Source organism: Ambystoma mexicanum, chromosome 2q, assembly GCF_040938575.1.
Source record: "Ambystoma mexicanum isolate Mex_15411 chromosome 2q, UKY_AmexF1_1, whole genome shotgun sequence".
In the NCBI taxonomy this organism is placed as follows: Eukaryota; Metazoa; Chordata; class Amphibia; order Caudata; family Ambystomatidae; genus Ambystoma; species Ambystoma mexicanum.
In genome coordinates, this window is record NC_090924.1 from 775,499,129 (window position 1) to 775,526,297 (window position 27,169).

The 27,169-nt window shown below is 46.6% G+C and overlaps 1 protein-coding gene across 8 annotated transcripts in view; it reads left to right on the forward strand.

Moving 5' to 3' along the window:
* The window catches only part of WDR37 (WD repeat domain 37), a 2,160,746-nt gene that overhangs the window by 1,005,541 nt on the left and 1,128,036 nt on the right, over window positions 1-27,169 (forward strand). For all 8 annotated transcript variants that reach the window (XM_069648008.1, XM_069648012.1, XM_069648013.1 and 5 more), the window contains one exon: window positions 17,586-17,630. In XM_069648008.1, coding sequence (XP_069504109.1) covers window positions 17,586-17,630 — 45 coding nt within the window. The remainder of the gene's footprint in view (window positions 1-17,585; window positions 17,631-27,169) is intronic.

The window sequence follows — 27,169 nt, forward strand, 5'->3', positions numbered from 1 at the left end:
AATGGGCCCTAGGTCCGTCCCTCTATCTCTCTAAACTGGATGCACCTCCTCCGTTATGCAGGTTTCCTTAGCTGGTCTTTAGCCATGGTTGGTAGATACCGATTGTTTCACTCTTTAGTAAACTAATAGTCTAGATGATCTGCAGTTGTGACCTGAAGGCATGTGGCTAACCTTTTCTACTGCGTCAGTGGTTGGTTTTCTACAAGGGTAGTGCCTTGTAGATAATCTTCTTGAGTCAGTCTTCTTCTACCACACTCTTCCTTTCCTCTCCCTTCTTTTACCTCTCACTACACCCCTCCCTTCACCTCTGCCCACCTCTACTCTCTTCCCTCTTCTCTTTCTCCGTTTGATGTCACTCTTTCCATCTAGGTCTTGGCCCCACCCTTTGACGTTACTCCACTCTCATATATCCTATTACTCACTCCTCCATACTCTTACTCCCTCCTCCCCATTAATATACCCTGCTCCCACTGCTATGCCTTCCTCCCCACTACTATACCTTCCTGCCCACCACTATGCCTTCTGTAAGGAACTCATGGTGGCAACAGTAAAGACAGACACAAGTGATCACAGTTCAAGGGTGTTTATTGAACAATGAATGCAGGGTGGAAAAACGCCTAACCTAAATCTCAGATGGGAGCAAACTTCGACCGTCAAATAAAATTAAGGCAGTCCTAGTGGCGTCTTGTCAAAATAAAAAGGGGCCTATACTAAGAAAAATCTATTGCCAATCCTTGTTTGTTTGTTTATTTGGTATAGGGCAAAAAAAACAAACCCGGAAGGGTAGCTGGGCGCAGGCAGCACAAGAATACTTGAGAACTTGGTTACAAGACAAAACGGTTATGCAGATAAGATGAACGCATATACAGGCAGTACAGTAATACAGATAGAGCAGGTTACCTAGAGTCCACTAATCTAGTTATACTCATCTGAAGTCTCTAGAATAAGTGGCGGTCGGGCTACGTGTCGATGGAGCGAATCCAGGTGAGGACTTTCCACCTGAAGCTGGTGTAGGGTTGGTCCATTCTGAGATCAAGAGGGAGTCTGTTCCAGGTTTGAGCAGCTATGACCGGGAAGCTGGAGCTGCCCGCTGTACTTTTTATATCTGGGCGCCACTAATGTGTAGGCATTCGTCATTCTGGTGGGCCGGTTTGATATTCTCTTGTTGACTCTGTTTACCAGGTACGGGGGCGCTATGTTGTTGAGGCATTAAGAAGTAAGGGATAAGGTTTTAAGCGCAATCCTGTCTTTGATTTTTAGCCAATGGATATTTTTCCTAGCAGTGGAGATATGAACTCTATTAGGAATGTTTAAGGCTACTCTAATAGCGTTATTTTGGAGAGTTTGGAGTTTGTCATGGATGTATTTGTTAGATCCAGCATATAGGGCATTACAGTAATCCAACTTGGATATGATAAGTGCGTTCGCTAGAGTAATGCAACTAGTTTCCGTTAGGAATGGTCTACATGCTCGGATCAGTTTGTGTCATGATGCCCGCTCCCGGGGAGCCGGTTCAAGCCCTGCGTCCCCGAAAGCGGACATCCATTCCCCAAGGAAGGACCCAGCAACCCCATATAGGGGCCCTTTAGACAGTGTCCTGGCGCCTATGGCGCCAAGCTCATAAAAGAAGACATCAGTACTGGCGCCATAGGCGCCAGGCTCATTATGGGAGTGCTTGGGTGCACTTATCTGATGCAGACCATGCTGCAGGATCCCGGCCTCCTTGAGGCCTGAAAGGAACTACTTTACCTGTTGGACTAATTTACCATCCGGGCGTGGTCGGGGAAGGATACATACCTGATTTGAGGAAGGATACATACCTGGAACTTATTCCAAGGCTATTTAAACCCCACCCGAACAGCCACACGTGCTTCGCGTTGTTCTGCATCTAGCAGCTGGACGCTCACCGTGTCTGCTCCTGCATCCTGACTTCTGCCACGCCTGCCAGCATCCTGGATTACCTGCAATGGAAGAGAAGAAGAGAACAGAAGAAGGAAAAGTCCTTACCTGCTAAATCCGCATCCCGGAGACATCTCGCCGACAATCCTGAAAAGGAAGACTTTAATTTAAAAGCTCATCGCGTCGATCGCTGCAGCGCCGCATTCCACTCACCTTTACAGGGCGCCTCCATGTTCAGCAGCGATCATCCGGATTCGCAGTCACGCCCCAGCGCCTAGGGAGAAAAAAGACCAGAACAAAAGGTGAGAGAGAGAAGGGAATAAGGAAAGCTAAATCCCCATGTTAAGACTTACCTGTTGATTCATTCCCTCTTCATTTCGGGTCCGTGCCGCATCCTGGCGTTTCCGGACCCCGGCCCCTAAGGGGAAAAAGAGACATCAGCGTTAATGAGCGAATGAAAAGACATTACCAAAAAAACGCTCATTAAAGACTTACCTGATTTCTACAAGGATTTCACCTCTCATCTCGGGTCGGTGCCTGTTCCCGGGCATTCCGTACCCCGGACCCTATGGGGAAAAAGACACTAGCATTAGTACATTAATGCATGGACACAAGGGGAACCTCTTATCAAAAAAAAACGTACCTTGAAGCCAAGCAAGTTTGGTTCACACCAATCCGAAAATCCAGTGAATTAACTGGATAACAACGCGGCCCTGCATCAGAAGCAGGATGGAGAGCTCTTCCTTCCAGACCCTAAGGTGAGACGCTACGAGAAATCACAGAAGGGTTTCGAGGACGGTGAGAGGGGAAAGTGGGAGGCCGATTGCATTACCCCGCAGACAGTTAATCCCCTATTTTCGCCTACAAAAGGATACTTCTGCGAGCCAGGCAAGCCAGATTTGGGGGCCCGGTCCAGTCCGTCTTCCGAACGCTGCGCATCACCTTAGAAGAGGTCACAGCAGCGTGAATCAGGCCAGCGCCTCCGTGGGAGTCAGGTGAGCGTAACAGTTTGCAGGTGTATGCAGTGGAGGATGCTAGTGAGTTGGTTTGTTTCTTGAAGGTGAGCGCTGAGTCAAGATAGACCCCGAGAGTTTTGACTGCAGGCATCACTTTGATGACATTATTATCTATGTTAAATGAAGCATAATTAGGGTCCAATTTTTTGAGGGCCAACTCTGAGCCGAGGATCAGTAACTCAGTTTTATCATCGTTCAGGCAGAGGCTGTGAGATGCCAGCCATGCCTGAATGAGGAGATATATCTTATTCACTAAGGCTGTGTCTGCCAAGAAGTTGCACGAAAGGGGGATAAGGATCTGCGTGTCATCTGCGTAATTAGTGTAGATGACACCCAGTCTGTCCAACTTGTCGAACAAAGGCTTAGTGAAGATGTTATACATAGTTGGAGATACACATGATCCTTGAGGGACACCGCATGAAACTTGTGTGGGATCAGCAGCTGCTAGGGGGGAGAATACTCTCATTGTCCGGTTTTCCAGGAAGGATTGTACCCAGGTTATGGCATCGCTTGAAAAATGAGCGGCAGAGTTGAGGTGATTACATAAAACTGCGTGATCTACCAAGTCGAAGGCCGCAGAAAGGTCAAGGAGGAGTAGCATAGCTGATTTGCCATTGTCCTTCAACTCGTCAATTTGGGTCTTGAGGTCAATCAAGGCTGTTTCGGTACCATGGAGGGGACGGAAGCCTGATTGCCGTGAGCCTAGTAAATTGTTAGCTTCTAAGTAATCCTGAATTTGCAGATACGCTACTCTGTCGATGATTTTAAGCAAGAATGGGACGGTGGTGATAGGTCTATAGTTTGTCGGTATAGCAGGGTCAAGTGTTTGTTTCTTTAGCAGGGGGAGCACCCAGGATTGTTTTAGGTTATTAGGCACTAGGTTGGACTTAAAGGATGCATTAATGAGTTTAGAGATGAAGGGGGCTAGATCTCTAGCTGCATCTTTTATGATTTGGGCAGGGCAGTTATCTCCTTTGCAGTTGGATGGTTTTAGAGATAGTATGATTTTTTCTGTCTCTAATATGGATATTTGTCTGAAACTGAATGGGTGAGGAGTGTTAGGCTGGTTTAGAGGGGGCTCTGATTGAGGTATGGATTCAGTTTGCAGGAGCAGGGAGACTTTTTTATTTGCAATTTTGGTTTGGAGCAGACTAACTTTTCCCGGCAGGGCATTTTGTATATTAGTGCACCAGAGTTTATTTTTAGGGATGTTATCAGTCGGGGGTATGGGTGATTCCATTTCCCGGAGGATAGAGAATAGTTCCTTGGTATCTGATTTAGCCTTAGATATTCTGTTGTTAAAGGTATTCCTTTTGGTACTTATAATTTCCTTTTTATACTGTTTGGCAAATGTGGCTAACTTGATTTTGTTCTCCACCGTGGGTGAGTGTTGCCAAATGGATTGTAACTTTCTTTTTTGAATTCTGAGGTCTTTCAGCTGTGGTGTGAACCAGTTGTTCAAATGACAGAGTTGTTTACTTTTGCGAATTTTGGTAAGAGCAATCAAATCAAGTGCCTTAATCATCGTGCTGTTGTAAACTTCCACAAGCAAAGTAGGGTCTGTAGTATTGTCTAGGTTGTCGAGGGTGGGGAGAAGGTGTGGTAGGAGTTGTTCTGCTATGATATCTTTTTTACTTCTGGGGAGAGGCGGGGAGTATAGGTTTGGGTCGGATAAGGTCAAGTGAGGCATTGAATACAATTAAGTAGTGGTCGGTCCAGGATTGTGGCAGAATGTTGGTGATGCTAATGTTACAATTCCGATCAGCAACCCAGTCTAAGGTCCTGCCTTTGACATGAGTGGGGGAGGAGACTTTATGAGTTAAGGTGTAGTCATTCAAAAGTGTAGCAACAGATAGAGCGTGTTTGTCATTACAGTCATTGAAGCCCAAGTTAAAGTCTCCCAGTAGTAGAATTTGAGCATGGTCTTTAGTGTTATTGGTTAAAATACTAGTCAGGTCATCTTCAAAGGATCCTAGTGGTCCAGGTGGTCTGTAGATGACGTGCATAGTGAGGGTACGGTTGCATGAGAGTTGAAGTTTAGCAGTAAGGAGTTCACATGATTGAAATAGTACGTTAGTAGCTAATTTGATGGGTAGAGTAGATTTGTGAATGATGGCTAGGCCACCTCCTTTGGTGTGAGGTCTGTCAACTCTTAGTAGTTGGTAGCCATCCGGTATTGCTAGCATGATGGCCGGGCCAGCCGCCTCATGGAGCCATGTTTAGGTTATGGCTAGTAGGTCTAGGTTCTCATTAGTTAAGGTGTCAGAGATCTCTGTAGCGTGGGCTACCATAGATGTAGCATTAACTAGTGACCCAATTAGTGATAAGGTATTGGCTGGTGTAATAGTGGGAGGTTGTTTATTTTTGGTTAGGGTGTCTCTTTGTGAGGGTGTCTGGTTGGATGTTGTGATAGGGGCAGATTTGGTGTGCTGCGAACGTTTGTTTGTTAGATCAATGTAACCTCTGTGGTTATAGTAGAATGATGGTTCATGTAGACTGGGCAATCTTGCTCTCAGTCTCATATTTCTATCCTTAGGAGGGTGTGAGGCGGCAAATGCAAGTGCCATAGTGGTGCGGAGGCTCAGTACAAGGTGAAGTGTTTGGTGTAGGGAATTTTTCATAGTGGTCATAGGCAGGGAAGAGTTGATAAGGCAACTCCAAGTTTGGACTAAAGGTGTAGGCTGGTGGCGTGTGCAAAGATGTGTGTCTGTATTAGTTATGGCAATTGGGTGGCAGGGAGGTTGAGCAATCTAGTGAGAGTCCGTTAGGTAGACTAGGCGGGAGCAAGAGTGCTAAAACCTAGGTAGGCAGGCGAGCTGGGCAATTACAAGTGGTGGCAAGCTGGCAATGCAGGTTAGCTAACTGAGGCAGTATTTCACCTAGATGCGAGAGTCACAGCGCAGCCAGAAATCACATTAAAAGCATAGTAAACACCAGGGCAGTGTTTCACCTAGATGCGAGAGTCACAGCGCAACCAGAAATCACATTAAAAGCATAGTAAAAACCAGGGCAGTGTTTCACCTAGATGCGAGAGTCACAGCGCAACCAGAGATCACATTAAAAGCATAGTACAAACCAGGGCAGTGTTTCACCTAGATGCGAGAGTCACAGCGCAACCAGAAATCACATTAAAAGCATAGTAAAAACCAGGGCAGTGTTTCACCTAGATGCGAGAGTCACAGCGCAACCAGAGATCACATTAAAAGCATAGTACAAACCAGGGCAGTGTTTCACCTAGATGCGAGAGTCACAGCGCAACCAGAAATCACATTAAAAGCATAGTAAAAACCAGGGCAAAGTTTCACCTAGATGCGAGAGTCACAGCACAGCCAAATACACATTAAGGAACAACATGTAACTAATGCAGTTCACAGTGAGACGTTAGTTGCAATGTTTGTTTATGCATCAACTAAGTATCAAAGGAGTTGCTTGAGATAATTATTAAGGAGGTGCTTTGCTAGAGAATATGTAGCATATTGCTTATCCTTGCGCTAATTACAAAAAGAGTGCGGGATAGAATTCATAAAAAGGAAAGAAGTTTTCACAAATAATGTCAAGATGCAGTGGTCTGGGTCTCCCTTCCCCACGTTTAGATCACAGGAAAAGGTTGATCGCCTGATCACAGCACACAGCGAGGCTTTCCCAGCACGAGCCGACAGTTCCATACCAGCTATCGGGTTCTTCAATGGTTGTCTCTTTTCAATAAAAAGTCTCTTGCCTTCGAGGCCTGATGTAGCCAACTAACAGACACAAAGTTCTGCTTTACGTATACTTTGGGCGATGGCTTCACCCCTGGGTCCCCTTCCTCTGGACGCAGACCCCACACAAATCTTATTCAACCTATTTAGATAAACAGTTTCTTGATGAATTTTGGGTGACGTGTTCACCCCTGGATCCTCCTCTTCTGGGCGCAGATGCCTAGAAAGTTCCTTAATGATATCAGCGCCTCAGATACCTATGTGCTTTTGTTTCCGAGGGCCTGTCTGGTTCAAAGTACCAAAACAAAAGTTCAATCAAACAGTTTTCCTCTTTATTCGGGTGATAGTGCTTCACCCCGGGGGTTCCCCCTCTTCCACGCTCAGACCTCTCGGTCTGCTTTCCTCTGCTGGGTTCACTCTTGCCAACTTTCACAGACAATTCACTGTGGACACCCCACGGTCGGGTTTACTTCAGTCAACACACTGTTCATAAGGACTTCAGGCCGCAACCCCTTTCCATTATCATCCCTCTGCCGGGTTCACTCTTGCCAGCCAACTTTTACCAAACAGTTCACTATGGGCATCCCTCTGCCAGGTTCACTCTTGTCAACATATTCTACGGGACTTCAGACTTTGACCCTTCTCGTTAGCATCTCTCCGCCAGGTTTACTCTTGCCAATCTTTATAATACATTGTTCATGCGCTCATTTCACCAAGCGGACTCAGTTCCCTTAGCTTCGTAATCATCTGTTGGTCAAAGACTTTCGACAGTACAGGGGATTTTACAAGACCCCTGTTTGACCACTTTGACCTCTTTTCGCCTCTTCCCAATGCCTTCTGGTTGCGGTAGTTTCTACCTTTGGGTAATCGCCCAGAGTTTCCTGTGTGAGACCCTCATGGTGCCAGACTCCTCTGTTGCGGGTCGCCCCCTCCCTTTTATCAGTAGTCTCTTTAAGCTTCTTCAAGAGTTCAAATTAAGTGTTGGCTGTTTAGCGTTCAACACAGTTTGGTTTCTTTTCGGCTCTTCCCTCAACTCACCGGCTACGATGAACCGCTTGTATTTCTTCTCCTTCAAGTCCAGGTTGGTACCACAGAGACCTGCGTCTCTCCCTGGCTTGGTTATCAGTTATCATATTGGCTATTCGTGGATTTAGGATTCCCTCAGTGGAGGTTTCACAGGCCTTGGTCGGAAAGGGCAAGGTCACCCTCTCTGTCTACCCCGTCTTTCTCCTTCTCTTGAACGGCTGTGCTGAGTTAGCTTTCACGTTGTGTGGTCTACCTTGCTCGTCTTGTGCTCCACCTTTAATCCCTGTGGGGAAAGGAAAGTGCCGTCAGGTGTGTGTAATTCTGGTCAGTTGCCTGACTCTGACTGACCCTTTTGTCGGGACGTGTCAGGTAAACAGCTTGTGGGTTAGTCTGCGGTCTTTCTCAGGGTAAGAAAGGGTTTGTGTCAAAAGGGGGGGTTTTTGTCATGAGAAATTATATTCTTCGTCCTAGAGGGCGCTTGTAAATTCAGAAGGGTGGGATTGGTAGGGTTGTGCGCAGCAAATAGGACTGATCGGGATTATCACGAAATAAACAAGGGGGTTTGTGGGAATGGTAGTGTATTATTTGAGCAGATTGGAAATGTAGGAAATGATAATTAGAGCGCGGGGAAAGAGAATAACTGTGAGTATTCGGATAGGTCGTGGAAAAGTAGGAATTTCGAGAGAGGTGGTTTCTGGATGTAACTGGGTTTGAATTTCCAGGGGATTTGTTATATTTACACAGGAAAGGTTTGACGGAAGTCAAGGGGGGTAGATGTATTTCGTCGTCCTCTCCTCTTTCGGTACAATACTGCGTCTCACCTTGGGCATTTCCCCAAACATGACCCCAGTGATCCTCCCTCGCTCGTCCAGCCCCAGGTTTGGGATCTGAGAGCGCCAGCCCTTCCCTGGCTACCTGAATAAGGGACTCCCGAGGTCTACTTGGGAGAGTACCCTATGGTTTCTCACACTTCCTGCCCACTACTGTGCCTTCCTCCACACTACCTCTTTCCTCCACACTGTCTCCCTCCTCCACACTGCGTTTCCCTCCTCCCTCCACCACACTGCTACTGCTCCCACCTGCTACTAAGTCACACTCCTTTAACCCAGTCACATAGACTTCATTGTCACTCCTTACACTAATTCTCCCTTTACTTGTCACAGTAACACTGCAGCATCACTTTTACTCACTAGCCAATATCTCACTTTCTCTAAAAACCATCTCCAAACTCCACTGCTACTTCCTCCGTTCTGCTGGTCTCTTGATGTTTTATATCCTCATTCTCTCACCTATTCCCAATAAGCCACACTTCCTGCTTACTGTGGACTCCTTTTAATCCCCCTCCTCCTCTCTAGATTAGTTCTCTGACCCAGGCCAGTCTGACTCTGTCTTCAGGAAGTAGTGAAGAAATGAAAGGTTACAAGTACAGTGTTAAGCCATGTCCACTTACTCTGCACAGGCCCGTCGCACAACCATAACGTCAGCCAGTGAAGGTGTATGTACGTGTTCATGCTATGGGGCTCTGCTACTGGTGTTCCTAAGGTAAATCTCAGGTTTGAGAGGGCTTGTGGCCCCCTAATTAGCCCCTGGTGGTCTAGGGTACCCACTCGCCTCTGTGGGTGCTTGCCTCTGTTACTCAGTGTGTCTGTGTAGCTTCTCTGTCTGGCACATATGAATGGTGTTATGGCTCTCCCAATTGATCTTTCTCCGTCTGAAGCGTACAACGCTGTGCATTGGGGGACTGGTTGCTGGTAGTCGAGTCTTGGTCCTTCTTCAGCTGGCATATGCCACTGGATACTGGTTCTCACTCTCATGCCTCATACTTGTTCTTTGCTCAGTTGATTTGTCACTTGGAGAAACAAAAAAAGATTGGCAAGTATCTTACCAAGGATGTATGACATGAGGGGTTCATGTCGTCATTCCCCAGTCCTCCCCCTCCCGCCCCTGGACAAGGACAAGGTATTGGCCTTGCTACAAGTACACAACTCCAGTATAAGGAGGACGAGGAGGCATGAGGCACTCTTATTCATGATTTGGAGGGCATGATACACTACCTGGATGGTGGCTGTCTCAATGCTACACTTGGGGCAGAACCCTGACTTAGTCATTTTTCAGGATTCTGCCAATAAACGTTGCTCAATATCGCCATCAGTGCAAAAGAAACCAAAAGAGAACTAAGAACCATAACATCCACAGATACTGGCCAATTTTATCGTAATATGATTTATTAAGTGCATGAATATTTAATCCAGCAAGCTCTGTTATATACATCGGATTTTAAATGTATGTTTTACAAGGTTCAGAATTAACAAAAATAATGAATATAGTAGAACTTCATATGCTGCTAAGGCGCCACCTCTCTCCTCAAGCACTCCTTTGTGCACCCCCTCCTTAAAAGTCCTCCGGCCAATCCTACCTACCTGGCAAACTACCGTCCAACCACCATCACTCCTTTCCTGGGCAAACTCCTAGAAAATCTGTCCATCTCCCAGCTTACCCTCAACACCAAATCTGTTGGTTGCCTCCACAACCATCAGTGTGGCAGCCAGAGGCAGGAACACTGCTCTCCTGAACACCTGTGAAGATCTGCTCTCTAATCTCGACTCTAGCCTTCCTTCTGTCTTCATACTCCTTGACTTTTTCTCTGCCTTTGACACGGTCAGTCATGCCATCCTGATCAATCGACTCTGTGAGAACCTGGGCATCACGGATCAGGCCCTGGAGTGGTTGACCTCCTTCCTTCTGGGCCGACCTTCCGAGGTCCAACTTGGGTCCTTTCTCTCCACTACCTCTCGCTCCACATGTGGTGTTCCCCAGGGCTCTACCCTTTCACCCTGGCTCTTCAATGTCTACTTGGCCCCTTTGGCCCACCTGGTTTTTACCTTCTCAAACTTTCAGTGTTATGCGGATGACACTCCGCTCTCTTTCAGGCGCCCCTACAGCCTCCTCTCCTCTCTTGCTCATTCCTGACTGTCGATCCACGATTCAGGATTGGTGCGCCTCCAACGATTTCTGCCTTAATGCCAGTAAAACGGAGATCCTTCTCATTGGGACCTGTATGGAACTCATGGTGGCAACAGTAAAGACAGACACAAATAATCACAGTTAAAGGGTGTTCATTAAACCCTAACCTAAATCTAAGATGGGAGCAAGCGTTGACCATCAAATGAAAAATAAGTCTGTCCTAGTTGCGCTGTGTCAAATAAAAAGGGCCTATACTAAGAAACTTATTGCCAAACCTTGCACCTAATACAAAAAGGGTCTGGGATAGGGTTTTCAGTGAAAGAAAGAAGTTTTCACAAGTAATATGTCACGGTAGCCTGGGACTCCCTTCCCCAAGTTTTGGGCACGGGGTAAGGTGGGATCTTAGAGCACAGCACACTCTCGATCTTCTCTAGCACGAGACGACAGTTCCACTTGCAGCTCTCGGGACCGTCGATGGCCAAGTCTTGTTTCTCTTGAAAGTCTCTTGCCTTCAAGGGCCTGACGTTTTCACATAACAAAACAAAAGGTTCTTTCAACTCAATGAAAGTTTGTTTCCTGGTTTTACTTAGGGTGAGGATTCTTCACCCCCAGATCCCCCTCTTCAAGGCGCTGACCCCTCTTTACTTTCAGCCTCCCTTCACCGGGTTCACTATGGCTTCAATGAACTTTTGGGTGAAAGCTTCACCCCTGGATCTCCTTAGTTCTGGCTCTGACCCTTTCTCAAATGTCAATGTCCTTTTTAAACAATTCCAGTAGACCTCCCTCGGCCGGGTTCACCTTTTCAGCACACTGTTTCTTGGGACTTTAGACTTTCCCCCTTCTCATCCGCATCCCTATTCCGGGTTCGCTCTTGCCAACTTCACATTCACCTTGCTTTCTTTACAGTTCTTCGGTCAAATGCTTTAGACTGCATGGTGATTTTGCTTGATCTCCTGTATGACCACTTTGACCTATCTTGGCGGCTCTCCTACAGCCTTCTGGTATCTGTAGTTTCATTCAGACGGGGATCGACCAGTCTCTCGAGTTAACACCCACGTGGTGCTGGTGCCCTCTGCAGCTTGTCTCCCCTCGACACTTACAGTTCTTTGAACTTATTTCAACTTGCCACTTTGCATCTTTCATTCACCACATCCGGCTTTTATCGTTTCTCCCCTCAACTCACCGGCTGTGATGAAATGCTTGGCTTCCCTCGTAACTGGACTCAAGGCCAGTACGACGGTCGCGGGAGCTTTCCTTGCTGTTGCTTATCAGCGTCGACATGCTGGGGGTACCGGTGGCATTTGCTGCAACATAGTCCTACTTTTGTCCTCGGTCTTACGATTCCTTCTGTGGATATTTTGTCGGTTTGCATCAAAAAGGGCAAGGTCGTGTCTCTCCTGGTTAGCCTCTCGATATTCGCCGCCTTTCTCCTCCTTTTGAACTGCTGGGTCTGGATAGCTGTCTTGCCGTGCTGTCTGACTAATGAAAATTAGACCATCCAGACCAGAGATGACAGCTGATTACTCTTTCAATTTGTAATCGTTAACTATTTATTTTGCAACAACCCATATGTCACATTACACAATGAAAATTATATTCATTTAAAATATGGCTCTTTGAACTTAGAAAACAAACACATCCCTCCAAACAAACTTCATTCACGACTTCTTCATGCATTCATCACATTCACAAACGATAGAAAAAATGATATTTTGTTCATATCACAATAACAATGGCAATTAAACCGTTTCTTGGTTTCACACTCGATTAATTTACAATGTGTCCATCTGTCAACATTCAGAAGGTAGAAAAACTGTTTGTCGACATGTTTCGGTTGAGTTCTTAAAGTGGGCAATGACTTCCTTTTGTGTATTATGTTCAACCTTCTTCAGGACAAGAGACGATCGCCAAATCCGCGTGGTCTCATAGAAGAGTGGGGGTGTGGGTAAGGCAAAGAGGCCTAGGTCTATAAAATAAGAAAAAATATTTAAGGTGTCATCTCTGTTTCATAAAAACCCATTTCTTGAGTAACAGCTAGCTACTAAAGCTGTGGACCGGCTCACCTCCTCTGATTTATTCAGTGGCTGGCGTGTCGGTTCGGTGGAGTAAATCCCGGCGCGAGAGATCTCTAATAATGAGTTTCACGTCGTACGTCCTACAGAATAAAGGACATGTAAACTCGTAAGTATATAGGAGGGGTATAGCATACTATTAAAGAAGAACATTAATGAATCGGTACTCACTCGGTTGGCGTAATGGAGCTCGCAAAATTGTCCGGGCTGTCGGTTCAGTCAGACTGCAGGGGGAGAGACAAAGTGTAAATGCTTACGAATTATCGCGTAACTATTATCACAATATATAGCCTGCTTTAAGAATTCTAATGGATGTCAGCTCTATAGAATGATATGATATGATATGGTATTTGTAACGCGCCTATACACAAGTGTTTCAAGGCGCGACGAGGCAGGGAGGGGGGGACAAGGGGAGACAGACAACGATCCTACTAGGCCAGGTGTCATTCAGATCGCGCAAGTGCAGGGGTAGGGGAGTGGGAAAAAGTGCAGGGGGAAGGGGAGGGGGAAAAGTGCAGTACAAGGTAAGTGGCGTACGTAATAAATAAACATTGTGTGCTGGGCCCACAATAGGGAGCCATGAGCCTATACATCTACACATAAGAATGTCTAAGTCCCTGTGGTGAACTCTAAACCACTCGTAGAATTTGAGAAAATGAAGCTTACTTCTTAGGTTCTCTGTAATGGATCCCTTAGAAGAGAGTACCCGTAGCTGGTCAATCGCAGATCAAAGAGTCACGAAACTGTAACAACAGTGCATGGTTTCAGATATGGATCCGAGCGAGCACAAACTGGCAGACACTATGTCTACTGCTTTCTACTTACTCGGTGTTTACCTCGGCTCTATCCGTCCGTGTATGAATCTGTTGGCGCTCCTCCGCTAGTGATCGCGGCGATCCGGCGTACGTTCCAAATAGCACCAGTGGACGCACAACCGCTCAGAATTCTGGGTGGTGTGCGGCCGCTCAGCATTCTGGACATCGTAGATCCCGAACACCGGCAGAAACGTAGAATGTCTCCACACGAATGTACGTCTAGTAACCAAACAACGGTGAATGTGCCGCTGTGCGCACTTACTGAACGTGAAAGGGAGTCCAGTTTTCCAGTGCCCGGTTGGTAAAGCTGAGCACTATGGGATATGTCAAATGTCAAGAGGCCTCATTTGTTGTTGTTTAGCTTAATTCATGAAACTTCTCACAGGGCTATGAAAAAAGGTAACAAATGAAATAAAGATCTAGTACTCATCTTCGGCCACCATAGTGTTATGTACTATTCAAGGCGTTCCATTCCACCGAAATATTTAACCCATGGCGGACCGTGTCTAGAGAATAGATCCACTTCTGTTCCAGGCGGTGTAGGGCATATGCCCTAAATCAAGAGGCGGGATATGGCCAGTGCCCTACACCGCCTGGAACAGAAGTGGATCTATTCTCTAGACACGGTCCGCCATGGGTTAAATATTTCGGTGGAATGGAACACCTTGAATAGTACATAACACTATGGTGGCCGAAGATGAGTACTAGATCTTTATTTCATTTGTTACCTTTTTTCATAGCCCTGTGAGAAGTTTCATGAATTAAGCTAAACAACAACAAATGAGGCCTCTTGACATTTGACATATCCCATAGTGCTCAGCTTTACCAACCGGGCACTGGAAAACTGGACTCCCTTTCACGTTCAGTAACTGCGCACAGCGGCACATTCACCGTTGTTTGGTTACTAGACGTACATTTGTGTGGAGACATTCTATGTTTACGCCGGTGTTCGGGAATTACGATGTCCAGAATGCCGAGCGGCCGCACTCCACCCAGAATTCTGAGCGGTTGTGCGTCCACTGGTGCTATTTGGAACGTACGCCGGATCGCCGCGATCACTAGCGGAGGAGCGCCAACAGATTCATACACGGACGGATAGAGCCAAGGTAAACACCGAGTAAGTAGAAAGCAGTAGACATAGTCTATGCCAGTTTGTGCTCGCTCGGATCCATATCTGAAACCATGCACTGTTGTTACAGTTTGTTGACTCTTTGATCTGCGATTGACCAGCTACGGGTACTCTCTTCCAAGGGATCCATTACAGAGAACCTAAGAAGTAAGCTTCATTTTCTCAAATTCTACGAGTGGTTTAGAGTTCACCACAGGGACTTAGACATTCTTATGTGTAGATGTATAGGCTCATGGCTCCCTATTGTGGGCCCAGCACACAATGTTTCTATTCTATAGAGCTGACATCCATTAGAATTCTTAAAGCAGGCTATATATTGTGATAATAGTTATGTGATAATTCGTAAGCATTTACACTTTGTCTCCCCCCTTGCAGTCTGACTGAACCGACAGCCCGGACAATTTTGCGAGCTCCATTACGCCAACCGAGCGAGTACCGATTCATTAATGTTCTTCTTTAATAGTATGCTATTCCCCTCCTATATACTTACGAGTTTACATGTCCTTTATTCTGTAGGACGTACGACGTGAAACTCATTATTAGAGATCTCTCGCGCCGGGATTTACTCCACCGAACCGACACGCCAGCCACTGAATAAATCATAGGAGGTGAGCCGGTCCACAGCTTTAGTAGCTAGCTGTTACTCAAGAAATGGGTTTTTATGAAACGGAGATGACACCTTACATATTTTTTCTTATTTTATAGACCTAGGCCTCTTTGCCTTACCCACACCCCCACTCTTCTATGAGACCACGCGGATTTGGCGATCGTCTCTTATCCTGAAGAAGGTTGAACATAATACACAAAGGGAAGTCATTGCTCACTTTAAGAACTCAACCGAAACATGTCGACAAACAGTTTTTCTACCCTCTGAATGTTGACAGATGGACACATTGTAAATTAATCGAGTGTGAAACCAAGAAACGGTTTAATTGCCATTGTTATTGTGATATGAACAAAATATCATTTTTTCTATCGTTTGTGAATGTGATGAATGCATGAAGAAGTCGTGAATGAAGTTTGTTTGGAGGGATGTGTTTGTTTTCTAAGTTCAAAGAGCCATATTTTATATGAATATAATTTTCATTGTGTAAAGAGACATATGGGTTGTTGCAAAATAAATAGTTAACGATTACAAATTGAAAGAGTAATCAGCTGTCATCTCTGGTCTGGATGGTCTAATTTTCATTAGTCTTATCGCTTTGCCTGATAGACCACAGACTCAAAAGCAGGCGCCCCTTATATATTTTTCTTGCCGGGCTGTCTGCCTTGCTTGTACTGTGCTCTCTTGTTCCACCTTTTATCCCTGTGGGGAAGGGAAAGGGGCATCAGGTGTGCAGTGATTCTGATCAATTGCCAGACTTTGCCTGAACTTTGTATTGGGACATGTCAGGTAAATGGCTCTGGTGTGAGTCCATTCTCTGGTGTGTCCTGTGAAAGTGTTTGTGTCGGAAAAGGGGGGGGGGGGCAGTGGTTTTGAATGTCCTATGTGCTAGGATGGGGAACAGGTGTTGAAAGAAGGGGAATACTGTGTCTCACCCGTTGGTGTCTCACTACCCGAGGACTCCCCCATCTAGATGAGCCTCCTTCACTGGTCCACCCCCACGAACTGGATCCAATAGCGATGGCCGTGTCCTGGCCACCTGGATGACAGATCTCTGGGGACTAGCTAGGGCGACACCTTCAGGTTTCTCTCAGACCCCTGCTCCCGCTTTCCCTCTCTCACTCTGGCCGCCCTCCTTGGGCCCTCTTAGTTTTCCTGTGAGGCAAAATACCTTGGTGTCATCTTCGATTCCACGCTCTCCTTCTCTCCTCACATCATGGACTTTGCCAGGAAGGCTCACTGACAGCTGCACCTCCTCAAAGGTATTCTTCCTTTTCTCACGTTCCCGCAGAAGCTCATTGTCTCCATAGCCCTGGTTCTCTCTAGGCTGGACTACTGCAACAGGCTCTTTCTCAATCTGCCTTCCTCTACTCTTTGCCCTCTTCAACTAATCCAGTACAGGACTGCAAAACTTATCCTTGGCCTCAAGCCCCGGGACCATATCTCTCCAGCCCTGAAATCTCTGCTCTGTCTCATAGTGGCTGCAAGTATCCAGCTCAAGACCCTCTGCATTGTCCACATGGCTTTCTGGGGCAGGGGCCCGCATTACATTCAACTCTCTTCCAAAATATCTTCCTTCCTGAGCCCTTAGCTCAGCTACCTGCAACTCTTTAAGGGTCAGATGCTTCTCCAGGAAGAGAGTGGGAGGTAGATCTCTCCTCTGCAGGTGTCTCCCTCTGGAATTGTCTCTCTGCCACTCTCAGCTGGACCACATGAAGTTCCGGAAGCAGCTCAAGATCTTCCTTTTCTCCTCTGCTTTCTCTCTCTCCCTCCCCTGCTGACCTACCTGTCTTCTGCGCAGACTGGTTGCCTGGCTACCTTCAGAGCCTCCCTGGATACAAGGCTCCTCCATAATCAGTCTCCACTGCACTGTCTCCGGACCTACCGTGCACTTGGGGCTGTAACTGTTTGAGCAAAAAGAAACGCACTATTACATTTTCTGAAAATAAATTGTAAACAAAATTCAAATATATTTTTATGCATTTTTGTCCTGAAAATTTCATATGGTATTTACATTTTGCTGATTTGTAATCACCTAAAACCTTTTTTGCAAATGTGTTTCCCTTTGCAAATTTCCAGATTATATTTTCAAATTGTTCTCCTTGCAATCAGTGATATTTGGGGCACAGCTTTAGGAAATGTGCAGAAGCAAAACTGTCCAGTTTTGCACAGGCCTAGTCTTTCACTATTAAAACAATGGGTTTGCAAACTACAATGTATGTTTTCAACAAACCTTAACTTGGCAATGTTTTTCTCATCATATGTGATGAAATTTGCAGAAACAGAACTACATTGCTGTTTATAATGTATTGATATGATATACTTTTATTAATAAAGTTATTTATATTTTTGTCTTGTACAGTAAATTCTATCAAGTTCCATCCAACAGAGCAGATTGCTCTCACAGGTATGCTGAATGGATATTTCTCTGCGTTGTTCTGTATGACCTCTTACCACATGCACTGTTATTAACCACATTTGTCAACACGGTGTTCTAATGCATAGGGCACACTATAATGCTAAAGAGCTCTTCCTGTACGAGGTTAAATGATCGATTGGCCATTGCTGCAACGTCAATATCATATTTAAGGGTACATTTAAGATAAGTGTAACACTTCACATAAAGATAGTGGTTGGGCCTGGAATGTAAAGGAAACGCGTATTAAAAACACAAACTATCATGAAATATTTTAAGCCATGCCATTGTCAATTTATATCAACTTCTAGGAGCCAACAGTCTTAATGCATTCCTCTCTTTGTGGGAACATGATCTGTGTGAAAATAGTTTGATGTGTCAAATGCTGAAGAATAGGTCTTTTATCCTAATATTAAAGTGAAGGTGCCAAAGATTCACACTCGCACATACTTAGTCACACACTTGACAAACCAATAAACCATTTGCTTGCATAATTTAATCTGTGTGGAAGGATGAGTGGCAATGTATCATTTTTATCACTTTCTTTTTTAAAGACTTTTGATGACCTAAAGTAATGGCTTTTATTTAATTTTCAAGAATGTTTAAAGGTATGTGAAATAAAAGTGACATTTATGTTTAAAAAGAGCAAAATTACCGTCACCATGGTGAAGCTGTGGCAGGGCTACATGAAGACCAGGCTGTTGTTGAGCCCTGCTCTGTGAATCTTTACTTCAGCAACAAGTGTCTTGCCACGAAAGGGGCTTGCAGCACATGTCACAGGGAGGCTGGGCATCATATGATTCAATTTACATTGTTGAATAACCAGTTGCAGAGTCCGGATTGCAACATATACTATTGACTGTTGCTTCCTCCCAGCACTTGTAAGTCCTCTTCCTCCACTTGGGAGCAGTGTATTGGAAGGCAGGGATATTTGACAAGTGAGGCACAAGGAAAATCGCACAAACAAGTCTGCTGCGTTGGTTTATAGTTGCAGCTACGCAGATTGGTGGAATCTGGAGCACACCTGGAAGTGGAGCAAAATAATTCAATTTGGTACAGGTTTTTTGATCGGTGCAGTGCCAATCCAAGGGAGCATCATGGAGCCCTTACAAGTCGAGGACTCCTTGTAAAATATAATTTGATGGATATGGATAGACAGGGGTTAATGATAATAGCCTGAAGTCTTTTATTGAGATATGCCTGAAACAGCGCAATAGGTGATCAGGTGCATCCCACTTGCCCGCTGCCGCTGGCGAGTTGCAAGGACGCATCCATAGATTAACGGTTTCATTCGGTTGTACTTTAGCTCAGCCCTTAAGTGAGGTGACCCTTGCTATCGACCAGCAGATTCGAATTGGCCCCTTCCCTCATTTATCAGAAGCATCAAATGTGATGTCTGTGAAGATTTCTCTATTGCCTTTGCTTGGCAGTATCTACATACCGCCACTGGTGGTGGTTATGTTATCATGCAGCACTAACTACATTTCCAAATGTATGCTGTTGATGCACAGGTTGATCTGCGGTTATGGGACAATATATAACATTGGATGTAAATTGGACCAAACCTTTTGTGCTTGATCAGATCTCAAAGCGAGATCATTGTTACTAGCACCCTAATAAAAACCACATCACTCTATTTCCTCAGGCTCGCGGAAGTGGAAAAACATATAGGCACTCTGTCTGAACATAAAGTAATTTGATTGCATCATGCAAGCCCTGGCAGAAAGACAATTAGCAAATGATCAAAGTCAAAGTTATCTGCACAAAGCCAATGGCATTAAAGAACTTCCATTATCACGTAAGCTAGCACCCTGTATGTCACGGATTGCATGCTTCAGTTGAGCAATGACACGCATGGACTTTCAAACTAGCTTCGACCTTGAAAGACAAGTATGAAATGTGAAGGTCCTTGAGACTGCAACACCCTGAATCAAGCTGAAGGAATTTCCCCAGGATACTATGTTTCAAGATAACGCTGTGATCCACCTTTCAAGGAGTGTTTGATTGTCATAAGTCTACCTTTGGGTTCCCCTTTCTAGAACAGTCCGTGGTCCCACCAACTCAGTTGTGAATCTAACATACATTGTCAGTGATAACCATGCTCTCCATACCTCCAAAGTGATGACTGAATTAACGCAAAATGAATTGGAGATCTTCTCCCAGACGCTGAAGCGATGATAAACAGCTGATAGTGGTAATGTGCATGCTCATTTGCATGCCGGAGTGGTAATTTGCATTGTAATATTTTAAAAGCCTGTAGGCCATGTGATGGGTTTGATGAGAATTCCCTAAATGGGAAGCATATGTAGAAACTGTGTAAAAGTGGTGGAGCTCCCGACAGTCAATTTGAGGAACTACAATGGAAGTCTCACGGAATTTAGACCCTGGTGACCGCTGTAAATGACATGTTAGATCTTCAGAGAGGAGAACAAACAAGCTTCCATTGCCACCCAAGTAGTGTCACTGATCGGCGTGGTGGCTGGAGTTGCTATGGCTCAGCATCTTAATTTTGTCAGCAATGCTGGCTTGTGCTGTGTTTGTGCTAGAGTGGAGGAGTCGGAAAATGTGACTTAAAACCTTTGAATTGTGATTCACCAGCTAACCATTGTAAATCAGAAAGGAAAGTATATATAGATCTGGAAGTGGTCAGGAAATCTAAGATAAAACACTGAAAGGTGTGTTATGAATTGACAGATTGCTGTTCTTTATACCTAATTTTATGGTATCCAATATCTCGCCAGCATGGGGTCTTGCATGAATTCACATGCTCATGAATATTCTGTTGTCAGGCTGGGAATCCTCAGTAAAAAAGAAAGCAGTCTCCTCTATAACCGATTTTTGTGCTTTGGGTGATATTGCCCCCAGCCAATGACACTTGTCCTCCTAAGCTCCTCCCATGGACGCCATCCTCAGATTTTTACCGCACGTTTCAGTGTTGGGAGCACTCTCTCATATCTCCTCGAGAATTGTGACTTTTTTGCTGTTTTTGGATAGTTTTCCATAGTTTCTTCCACCTTTTCCTCATTTCCTCATGTGGCCAGAAGAACGTGTATGACGAGGATCGGCACCTCAAGTGCCTTTTATTGTCTCCATCCAGACCACGATGAAGACGGATGAAAGATTTGGCGTGACTTCTGGGCAAAAACCAAGAGAGATATCTATGGCAGGTTGGTCTCTTGGCACAAGGAGGAGAAGGCCTCTGACGCGGCCTCCAGGCACAATCACGCCTTGTCGAGGACCGGCAGGTTCCAGGAGCATGCTCCCTCTGAGAAAGAGGTTGAGGCCCTTGAAGATGCTCCTTACAAGGGGATCCAAAAGATGGACAAGTATCACACATTTGCTCCCATGAAGGTCGCCACTGCTGCGGGATCTGTTTCGGCAGAGGGGCGCTCGCCGGCATAGTAGACAGTGAGCCTACCGGCTGGTGGATTGCCTTCCGCAAGGAAGTCTCTAACCCCTTCCAAACACAAGTTGTCTTCTAAGGACAAGTCTTCAAAGGCGAGACCTGCATGAGGCCTGTCAGCGGCTCCCCCGTTTTCATCAGCGTCAGACCCTGTCGATGACAACTTCGTCAGCCAAGACCGCTACCTCGTCAACGCCAACTTTGTCTACCCAAGAATGCCTTATCGACAGCCTCATCGATATCTACCACTATTTCGATAGGTCCGTCAGCAGTCGTCTTTTCTACATGCACTACAACAGCAATGCCATGGGTTTCTTTGCCTCCACGGCCTCCGTCGGTTATATCGACAAGGACCTCGTCAGCGCCAATTTTGCTAATTCCTATCATCCCCTCCTTCCCAAAGGATTTGGGCAGGGGGAGGGAGTTGCTGCCTCCGTCAGACTTTCTAGAGAGTCTTCACGTGTGATGGTGTCTCCACCACCTCCAGTGGGGTCTCCGAGGAAAGCTCCTCACATCTACAATAGTTCGCAGGAGGAACATCTACCTGAGGATTTCTACTCGGACCATGAAGGGGCCCATGTCCCAGGAGGGTTCTCCACATCAGGAACACGTCAGCAAAGCCCCCACTGGCCAAAGCATCAGCCAACACCCTCCCCCATAGAGCCTTAACCCCAGTGGAGGAAGAGCCACTGCATATTGAGCCGGCACTGATTGACACCACAGCTACTCATATTGAGGAGTATGAAGATTATGTCCCTGCTGACGGAGAGCGAGGCCTTGAAAAATGGATGAGATTGGCTCCTTCCACACCATGATCTCAACGGCATCCAAACTCTTCAGTCTGGTGCCAGAGTAGAAGACAGAAGAGTTTCTCTTTCAGTGACATGAGTCCTCAAGGAAGACAGTCATGTTGGTTCTGTTGTCGGACAACATCTGGGAGGAAGGATTAGCCCTTATGAAGACACCAAGTACCACACTCCAAGAGGGAGCGGCTGGAGAAGAAATACATGGTCCCATACTCGGCTCCCAGGTCTCTCTGGTCCCAGTCCTCTCCAGACTGTGGTGTCAGCAGCCGCTAGTAAGCACTCGTCCAACCCCTGATACTCTTCCATGGTGCCCCCAGACCAGAAGGTTAAGAAGCTGGATGCGGTGGGCAAATGCATAGTCTACACTGCAGCTTTCACTGGCAAGGCCGCCAATGCTCTCGCCATCCTGTCCCGTTACGCCACTGAGCTTTGGTACAAGCTTGAACTGTTGTTGGCTTTCCTGCCTGACAAGAAGGCTGAGGCCATGGCCCTGTTCCAGGAGGAAGAAGTGGCTTTGGATCACGCCATCACAGGGGTACTGGACATAGCGGACTCTGGGTTCCACCAAATGGGCAATGGTGTGGCCCTTCGACGACCAGTATGGCTGAAGGCCACAAACGTTTGGGTGGATGTTCAGTCCAAAGTTGTGTACGTGCCTTTCGATGGGGACACCTATTTGGGGAGGCAGTGGATGAGACTCTCCAGGTGATCAAAAAGGACACGGACAGCTCGCTATCTGGGGACCCTGCAGCAGCGGAGATCGTCCTTTCATTCCCTGCACGGAAGAGTCTCCAGGTCCTCCAAGGGGTACATTGTCCCCTGCGAAGCCTACAGGGGCTGCTCCAAAGCCTACGGCAGCGGGGGCCAGTGTCATTGTCCGCAGGCCAGGCCGCAGACACCCAAGCAGGACTGAACCGGCCGTGAACCTGTGCACCCACTTTTGCACCCCAGTGGGAGGCTGACTGTCGAACCTTGTCGAACAGTGGGAAAACATCACCACGGATAAATGGGTGCTAGATGTTCTTCGGCAAGGGTACACCTTGGAATTTCAAGAACGGTGCCCTTGCATTCCTCCTCTAGCGCGTCAAGAACTTCACATGACCCATCTGCTACAGGAGGTTCAAGCCATGTTAAGAAACGGAGCAATAGAGCCAGTCCCTCAGCCTCTCTGTGTATTCCAGATACTTTCTGGATGAAGAAATTCAGGGGGGTGGCGGCCGATCCTAGACTTAAGACGTCACAACAAGTACTTAAAGTCCCAAAAGTTCAGGATGGTCAGGTTGCAGCACGTGCTCGACCAGCTGGAGGAAGGGGATTTTCTGGCAACTCTCGACCTGGAGGACGCATTCTTTCACATCCCCATTCATCGAAAACATGGGAAGTTCCTGCGTTTTGTGGTCCAGGTATGGCACTACCGATTCAGGGTGCTGTTATTCGGCCTGAAATCGGCCCCCAGGTTATTCACGAAGTGCCATGGCCTGGTGGCTGCGCAGCTACGCCACAAGGGGATACACGTCTACCCTTATGTAGACGATTGGCGCATTCGCTTCCGCTCTCATGCGCTGGCAACCTAGCACATGGCAGAGACCATACATCTTCTGACTTAGCTTGGATTCTCCATCCATTATCCAAAGTCTTGCGTGGAGCCGTCAAAGAACTCTGTTCCTGTGCGCCCGTCTCAACACTGTTGCATGTCTGGTGACCCCCTCGGGAGAGAGGGTGAGGGCCATCCTAGGGACAGTTCAGCGGTTGTCTGCAGTGTCCATCGGAATAGTCTGGTCTATCAAGTCTCTGTTGGGGATGATGTCTTTCTGCATCCACCTGGTCCCCTTTTGCAGGTTCCAGATGGGGCCTAGCAAGGAGTTTCTAGACACCAGGTGGCAGCAGGTCACAGGCAGTTGGACAGACAAGATAGCCCTCAATCGGGTATCCCTTCAGGCTATACAGTGGTGGGCAGTACGTCCGCATCTCACTCAAGGAGCCCCCTTTCGGATTCCATCGTACCAGGTCACAGTCACCAGAGACTTCTCTCTATAGGGTTGGAGATAGAGAGCCCCACACAGGGCAGTCGCACGGCAGAGGTACGACTCCCGGAGGAAAAGGACTTGCACATAAATGTCCTAGAGCTTAGGGCAGTGTTCTGGTTCCTCAAGTACTTCTGGCCTCAGCTACAGGAGTAGGTGGTGTGGACCTTCACGGACAACACCGCCACCATGTTATACATCCATAAACAGGGTGGGACACGCTCCCCCGCTGTCTCCCTGGAAGCCCAGTCCCTGTGGCGCTGGGTCATTCTGCAGGGCATGTTCCTCGTTCCCTTTCACCTGGCAGGCATCAAGAACACGATTGCAGACTCGCTCAGCAGGAAGCTGTGGTCCTGCCACAAGTGGGAACTTCCAACAGTCACAGGTGTCTCAACTCTTCAGCAGGTGGGGACTTCCTCAGATCGACCTCTTCACGACTGTTTCCAGCTCCAAATGCCAAACGTTTGCTTGCAGGTACCATCAGCCGAGGAGCCTGGGGGCCAGGCTCTCTATGTACGCCTTCCCTCCAATTCTGATCCTGCTACGTGTGATCAACACACTCACACGTTGTCATTGCAGGATGATCCTCACTGTGTGTCCGAAAGGCCGCGGCAGATCTGGTACCCAGACCTGCTCCATCTATCAGTGGCTCCATCCATCCGTGTGCCTCCACGGCCGGACCTTCTCTGTAGAGAAAACCGAACAATACTGCATCACGACCCAGCATCGCTCAGCCTCACTGCCTGGCTCCTGCAGCCCTAGAGTTTGGGCACTATTCCCTGCCACTGTAGTGCAAGAAGATCATGGCCAAGGCCAGAGTTTATCTACGTTGTCTTGTTATGGCCACAAATGAAAGTGCTTCACAGTGTGGTGCAGGACTCAGAAGAGTACGCCTCTGCGGGTAATGGCCCCACAGCTCCTCCTGTACCTGCATTCGCTGGCCAGGGCTGGCCTGGCTCAAACCTCCATCAAAGTTCATCTGGCTGCCATATCCCACTACACCCGGTCTCCAGGCAAGCCATCCACGTAGGCGCACAGGCTCGTTAAGGGGTTCCACAAAGGCCTTTTTAAGACTTTTCCACCAGTGAAGGCTCCTGCACCGGTTTGGGAGCTTAATGTGGTTTTGACTAAGCTCATGGGGCCTCCGTTTGAGCCGATGCATCAGGCCCCTCTGAAATTTCTTTTGTGGAAGACTGCGTTCTTGGTGGACATCCCATTGGCCAGGTGGATCGGGAGATGCAGTCCCTCTTCTGCAAGCAGCCGTACTTGACCTTCCATGCTACAAAGGTGGTGCTGTAGGCCCATCCCACCTTTATGCCGAAGGTTCCTTCAGAGTTCCATTTAAACAAGCCTTTGGTCCTGCCAGTTTTCTTTCCGAACCCTTCTACGCCTGCTGAAAGGTCATTGCATTTGTTGGATGTTGCTCATGCTGTGAAGTTGTATGTGGCAGGGACAAAGGTTTTTTGGAAGACATCTCAACTGTTGTCTATTTCGGACCTGCGGGACATGGGAAGACCTCATCTAAGGCTTCCATATCCAGTTCGCTCTTCGGCTGTGTCATGCACTATCATCGTCTGGCCAACAGACCTCTACCAGGCCGACTGGGAGCCCACTCCACCAGAGCCATCGCAGCAATGACAGCGTTTCTCAGTGGTGTTCCCCTGCTCGACATATGCCGGGATGCTACCTGGAGGTCCATCCACACCTTCATGAGATTCTACTGAATTTGCAGGGAATCCAGGGAGGAGTCCCGGGTCGGCCAGGTGGCGCTATGCAACCTCTTTGCTTGTGGTGAGTCTTTTCCAGGGGTAAGTGTATTGCTTCTGTTGAGCTTTGCCACCTCCAGTGGTTGTGTATATGTACTGCTGTATAATCGTATTCATGAGCATGTGAATCCATACAAGACCCCATGTTGGAGAAGGAACAAGTTACATACCTGTAACTCCTGTTCTCCAGCATGGGTCTTGCATAGATTCACATGCAAACCTTCCCTCCTTCCCCTCTGTGGCTCTTCAAATAGGCGCTGATAATTTCCCTTCTAGTGATAAGGGGATTTGAACAGAGGTGTTTGAATGCATCTGAGAAACTAGTGTGTGGATATGGGTGGGACAAGCAGCTTTGGCCAGTTTGCTCATTAGCAATTCACGAGACAGAATCAAAGGCACTTTTAAAGTCCACAAAAGACATATATATGTTTGCTTTCCATACATTTTTATAGCAGTCATGATCAATAAGTTGATGGCAGTACCTAGCCTTGTGACAAAGCCTGTTTGTGAAATTTGTCATGTAAAAGTTGTTTTGTCATCCAACAATTGAAATCCCGTAAAATAGACGAGGGAAACGTTTTCCCGGGACATCCAAGCGAGTAATAGGTTGATAGCTCTCAGGGAGCTCGTGCTTGCTCTTCTTGAAAATGGGAACTATAATAGATTTCTGCCATGATGACGCAATCTGATGACATTTAACAACGTTAAGATAGATGTTCTGTAATATAGCAGCCCAGAGTTCAGGATGGGTCTTCAGCATGACATTTGTAAGCCCATCAGGTCCAGGAGCTCTAGAAGAGCTTGGTTTGGTGATTTGAAATAATATATCACATTTATCAAATTGTATTTGGGCATCGGTAGACATTTGATTAGAAATAAAGGCACATTGGAATTGAGGTGTTCGAGCATAGAGTGTCTGAAAGTATCGAATCCAGGTTTGTTCTTGGACTGCATTGATTTGTATAGAGGTCTAGCGATCATGACTTGCCTGATTTCACAGATTCCAAATAGTCATCATATTTGGAGGCTAAGGTGTGCAGCATATGCTCAGCATCTTTCTGCATAATCTGAGCTTTTCATGACATAAGCCAATTTCTGTACTGTGTCTTGAGATACTTTATTCTAGGGATTTTATTCTAAGTTCAAGAGACAACCCTATCAAATTTCTAAGATTGTGCGTAAATATGTTTTCCTATTGCACAAGTCATGATAGGTTTGTGCTTGTGAACTGGTTTAACTGAAGTAAATGGCTGTTCTGTAAATAATTGCAAAGCTGCTACATACATTCCATCCGACTTAACCAAGTTGGAAGTAAGCAAGTGTTCATGATTTTGCAGGAGGGAGTGGAGATGTGTTAATGATGTTGATGTTCATCTAAATCTATTTCTACCCCCAGAGACAGTAAGAATTGATAGTGTTGAGGGATAAGTAGGGGTCCAGACATCGGCCAGGTCAAAGATGAGAGCTCACGATTGCTGTGTTTTCGCAGAACTATTTGGAAGTGCTCGACAATGGTGAACAAGTTCTTAGT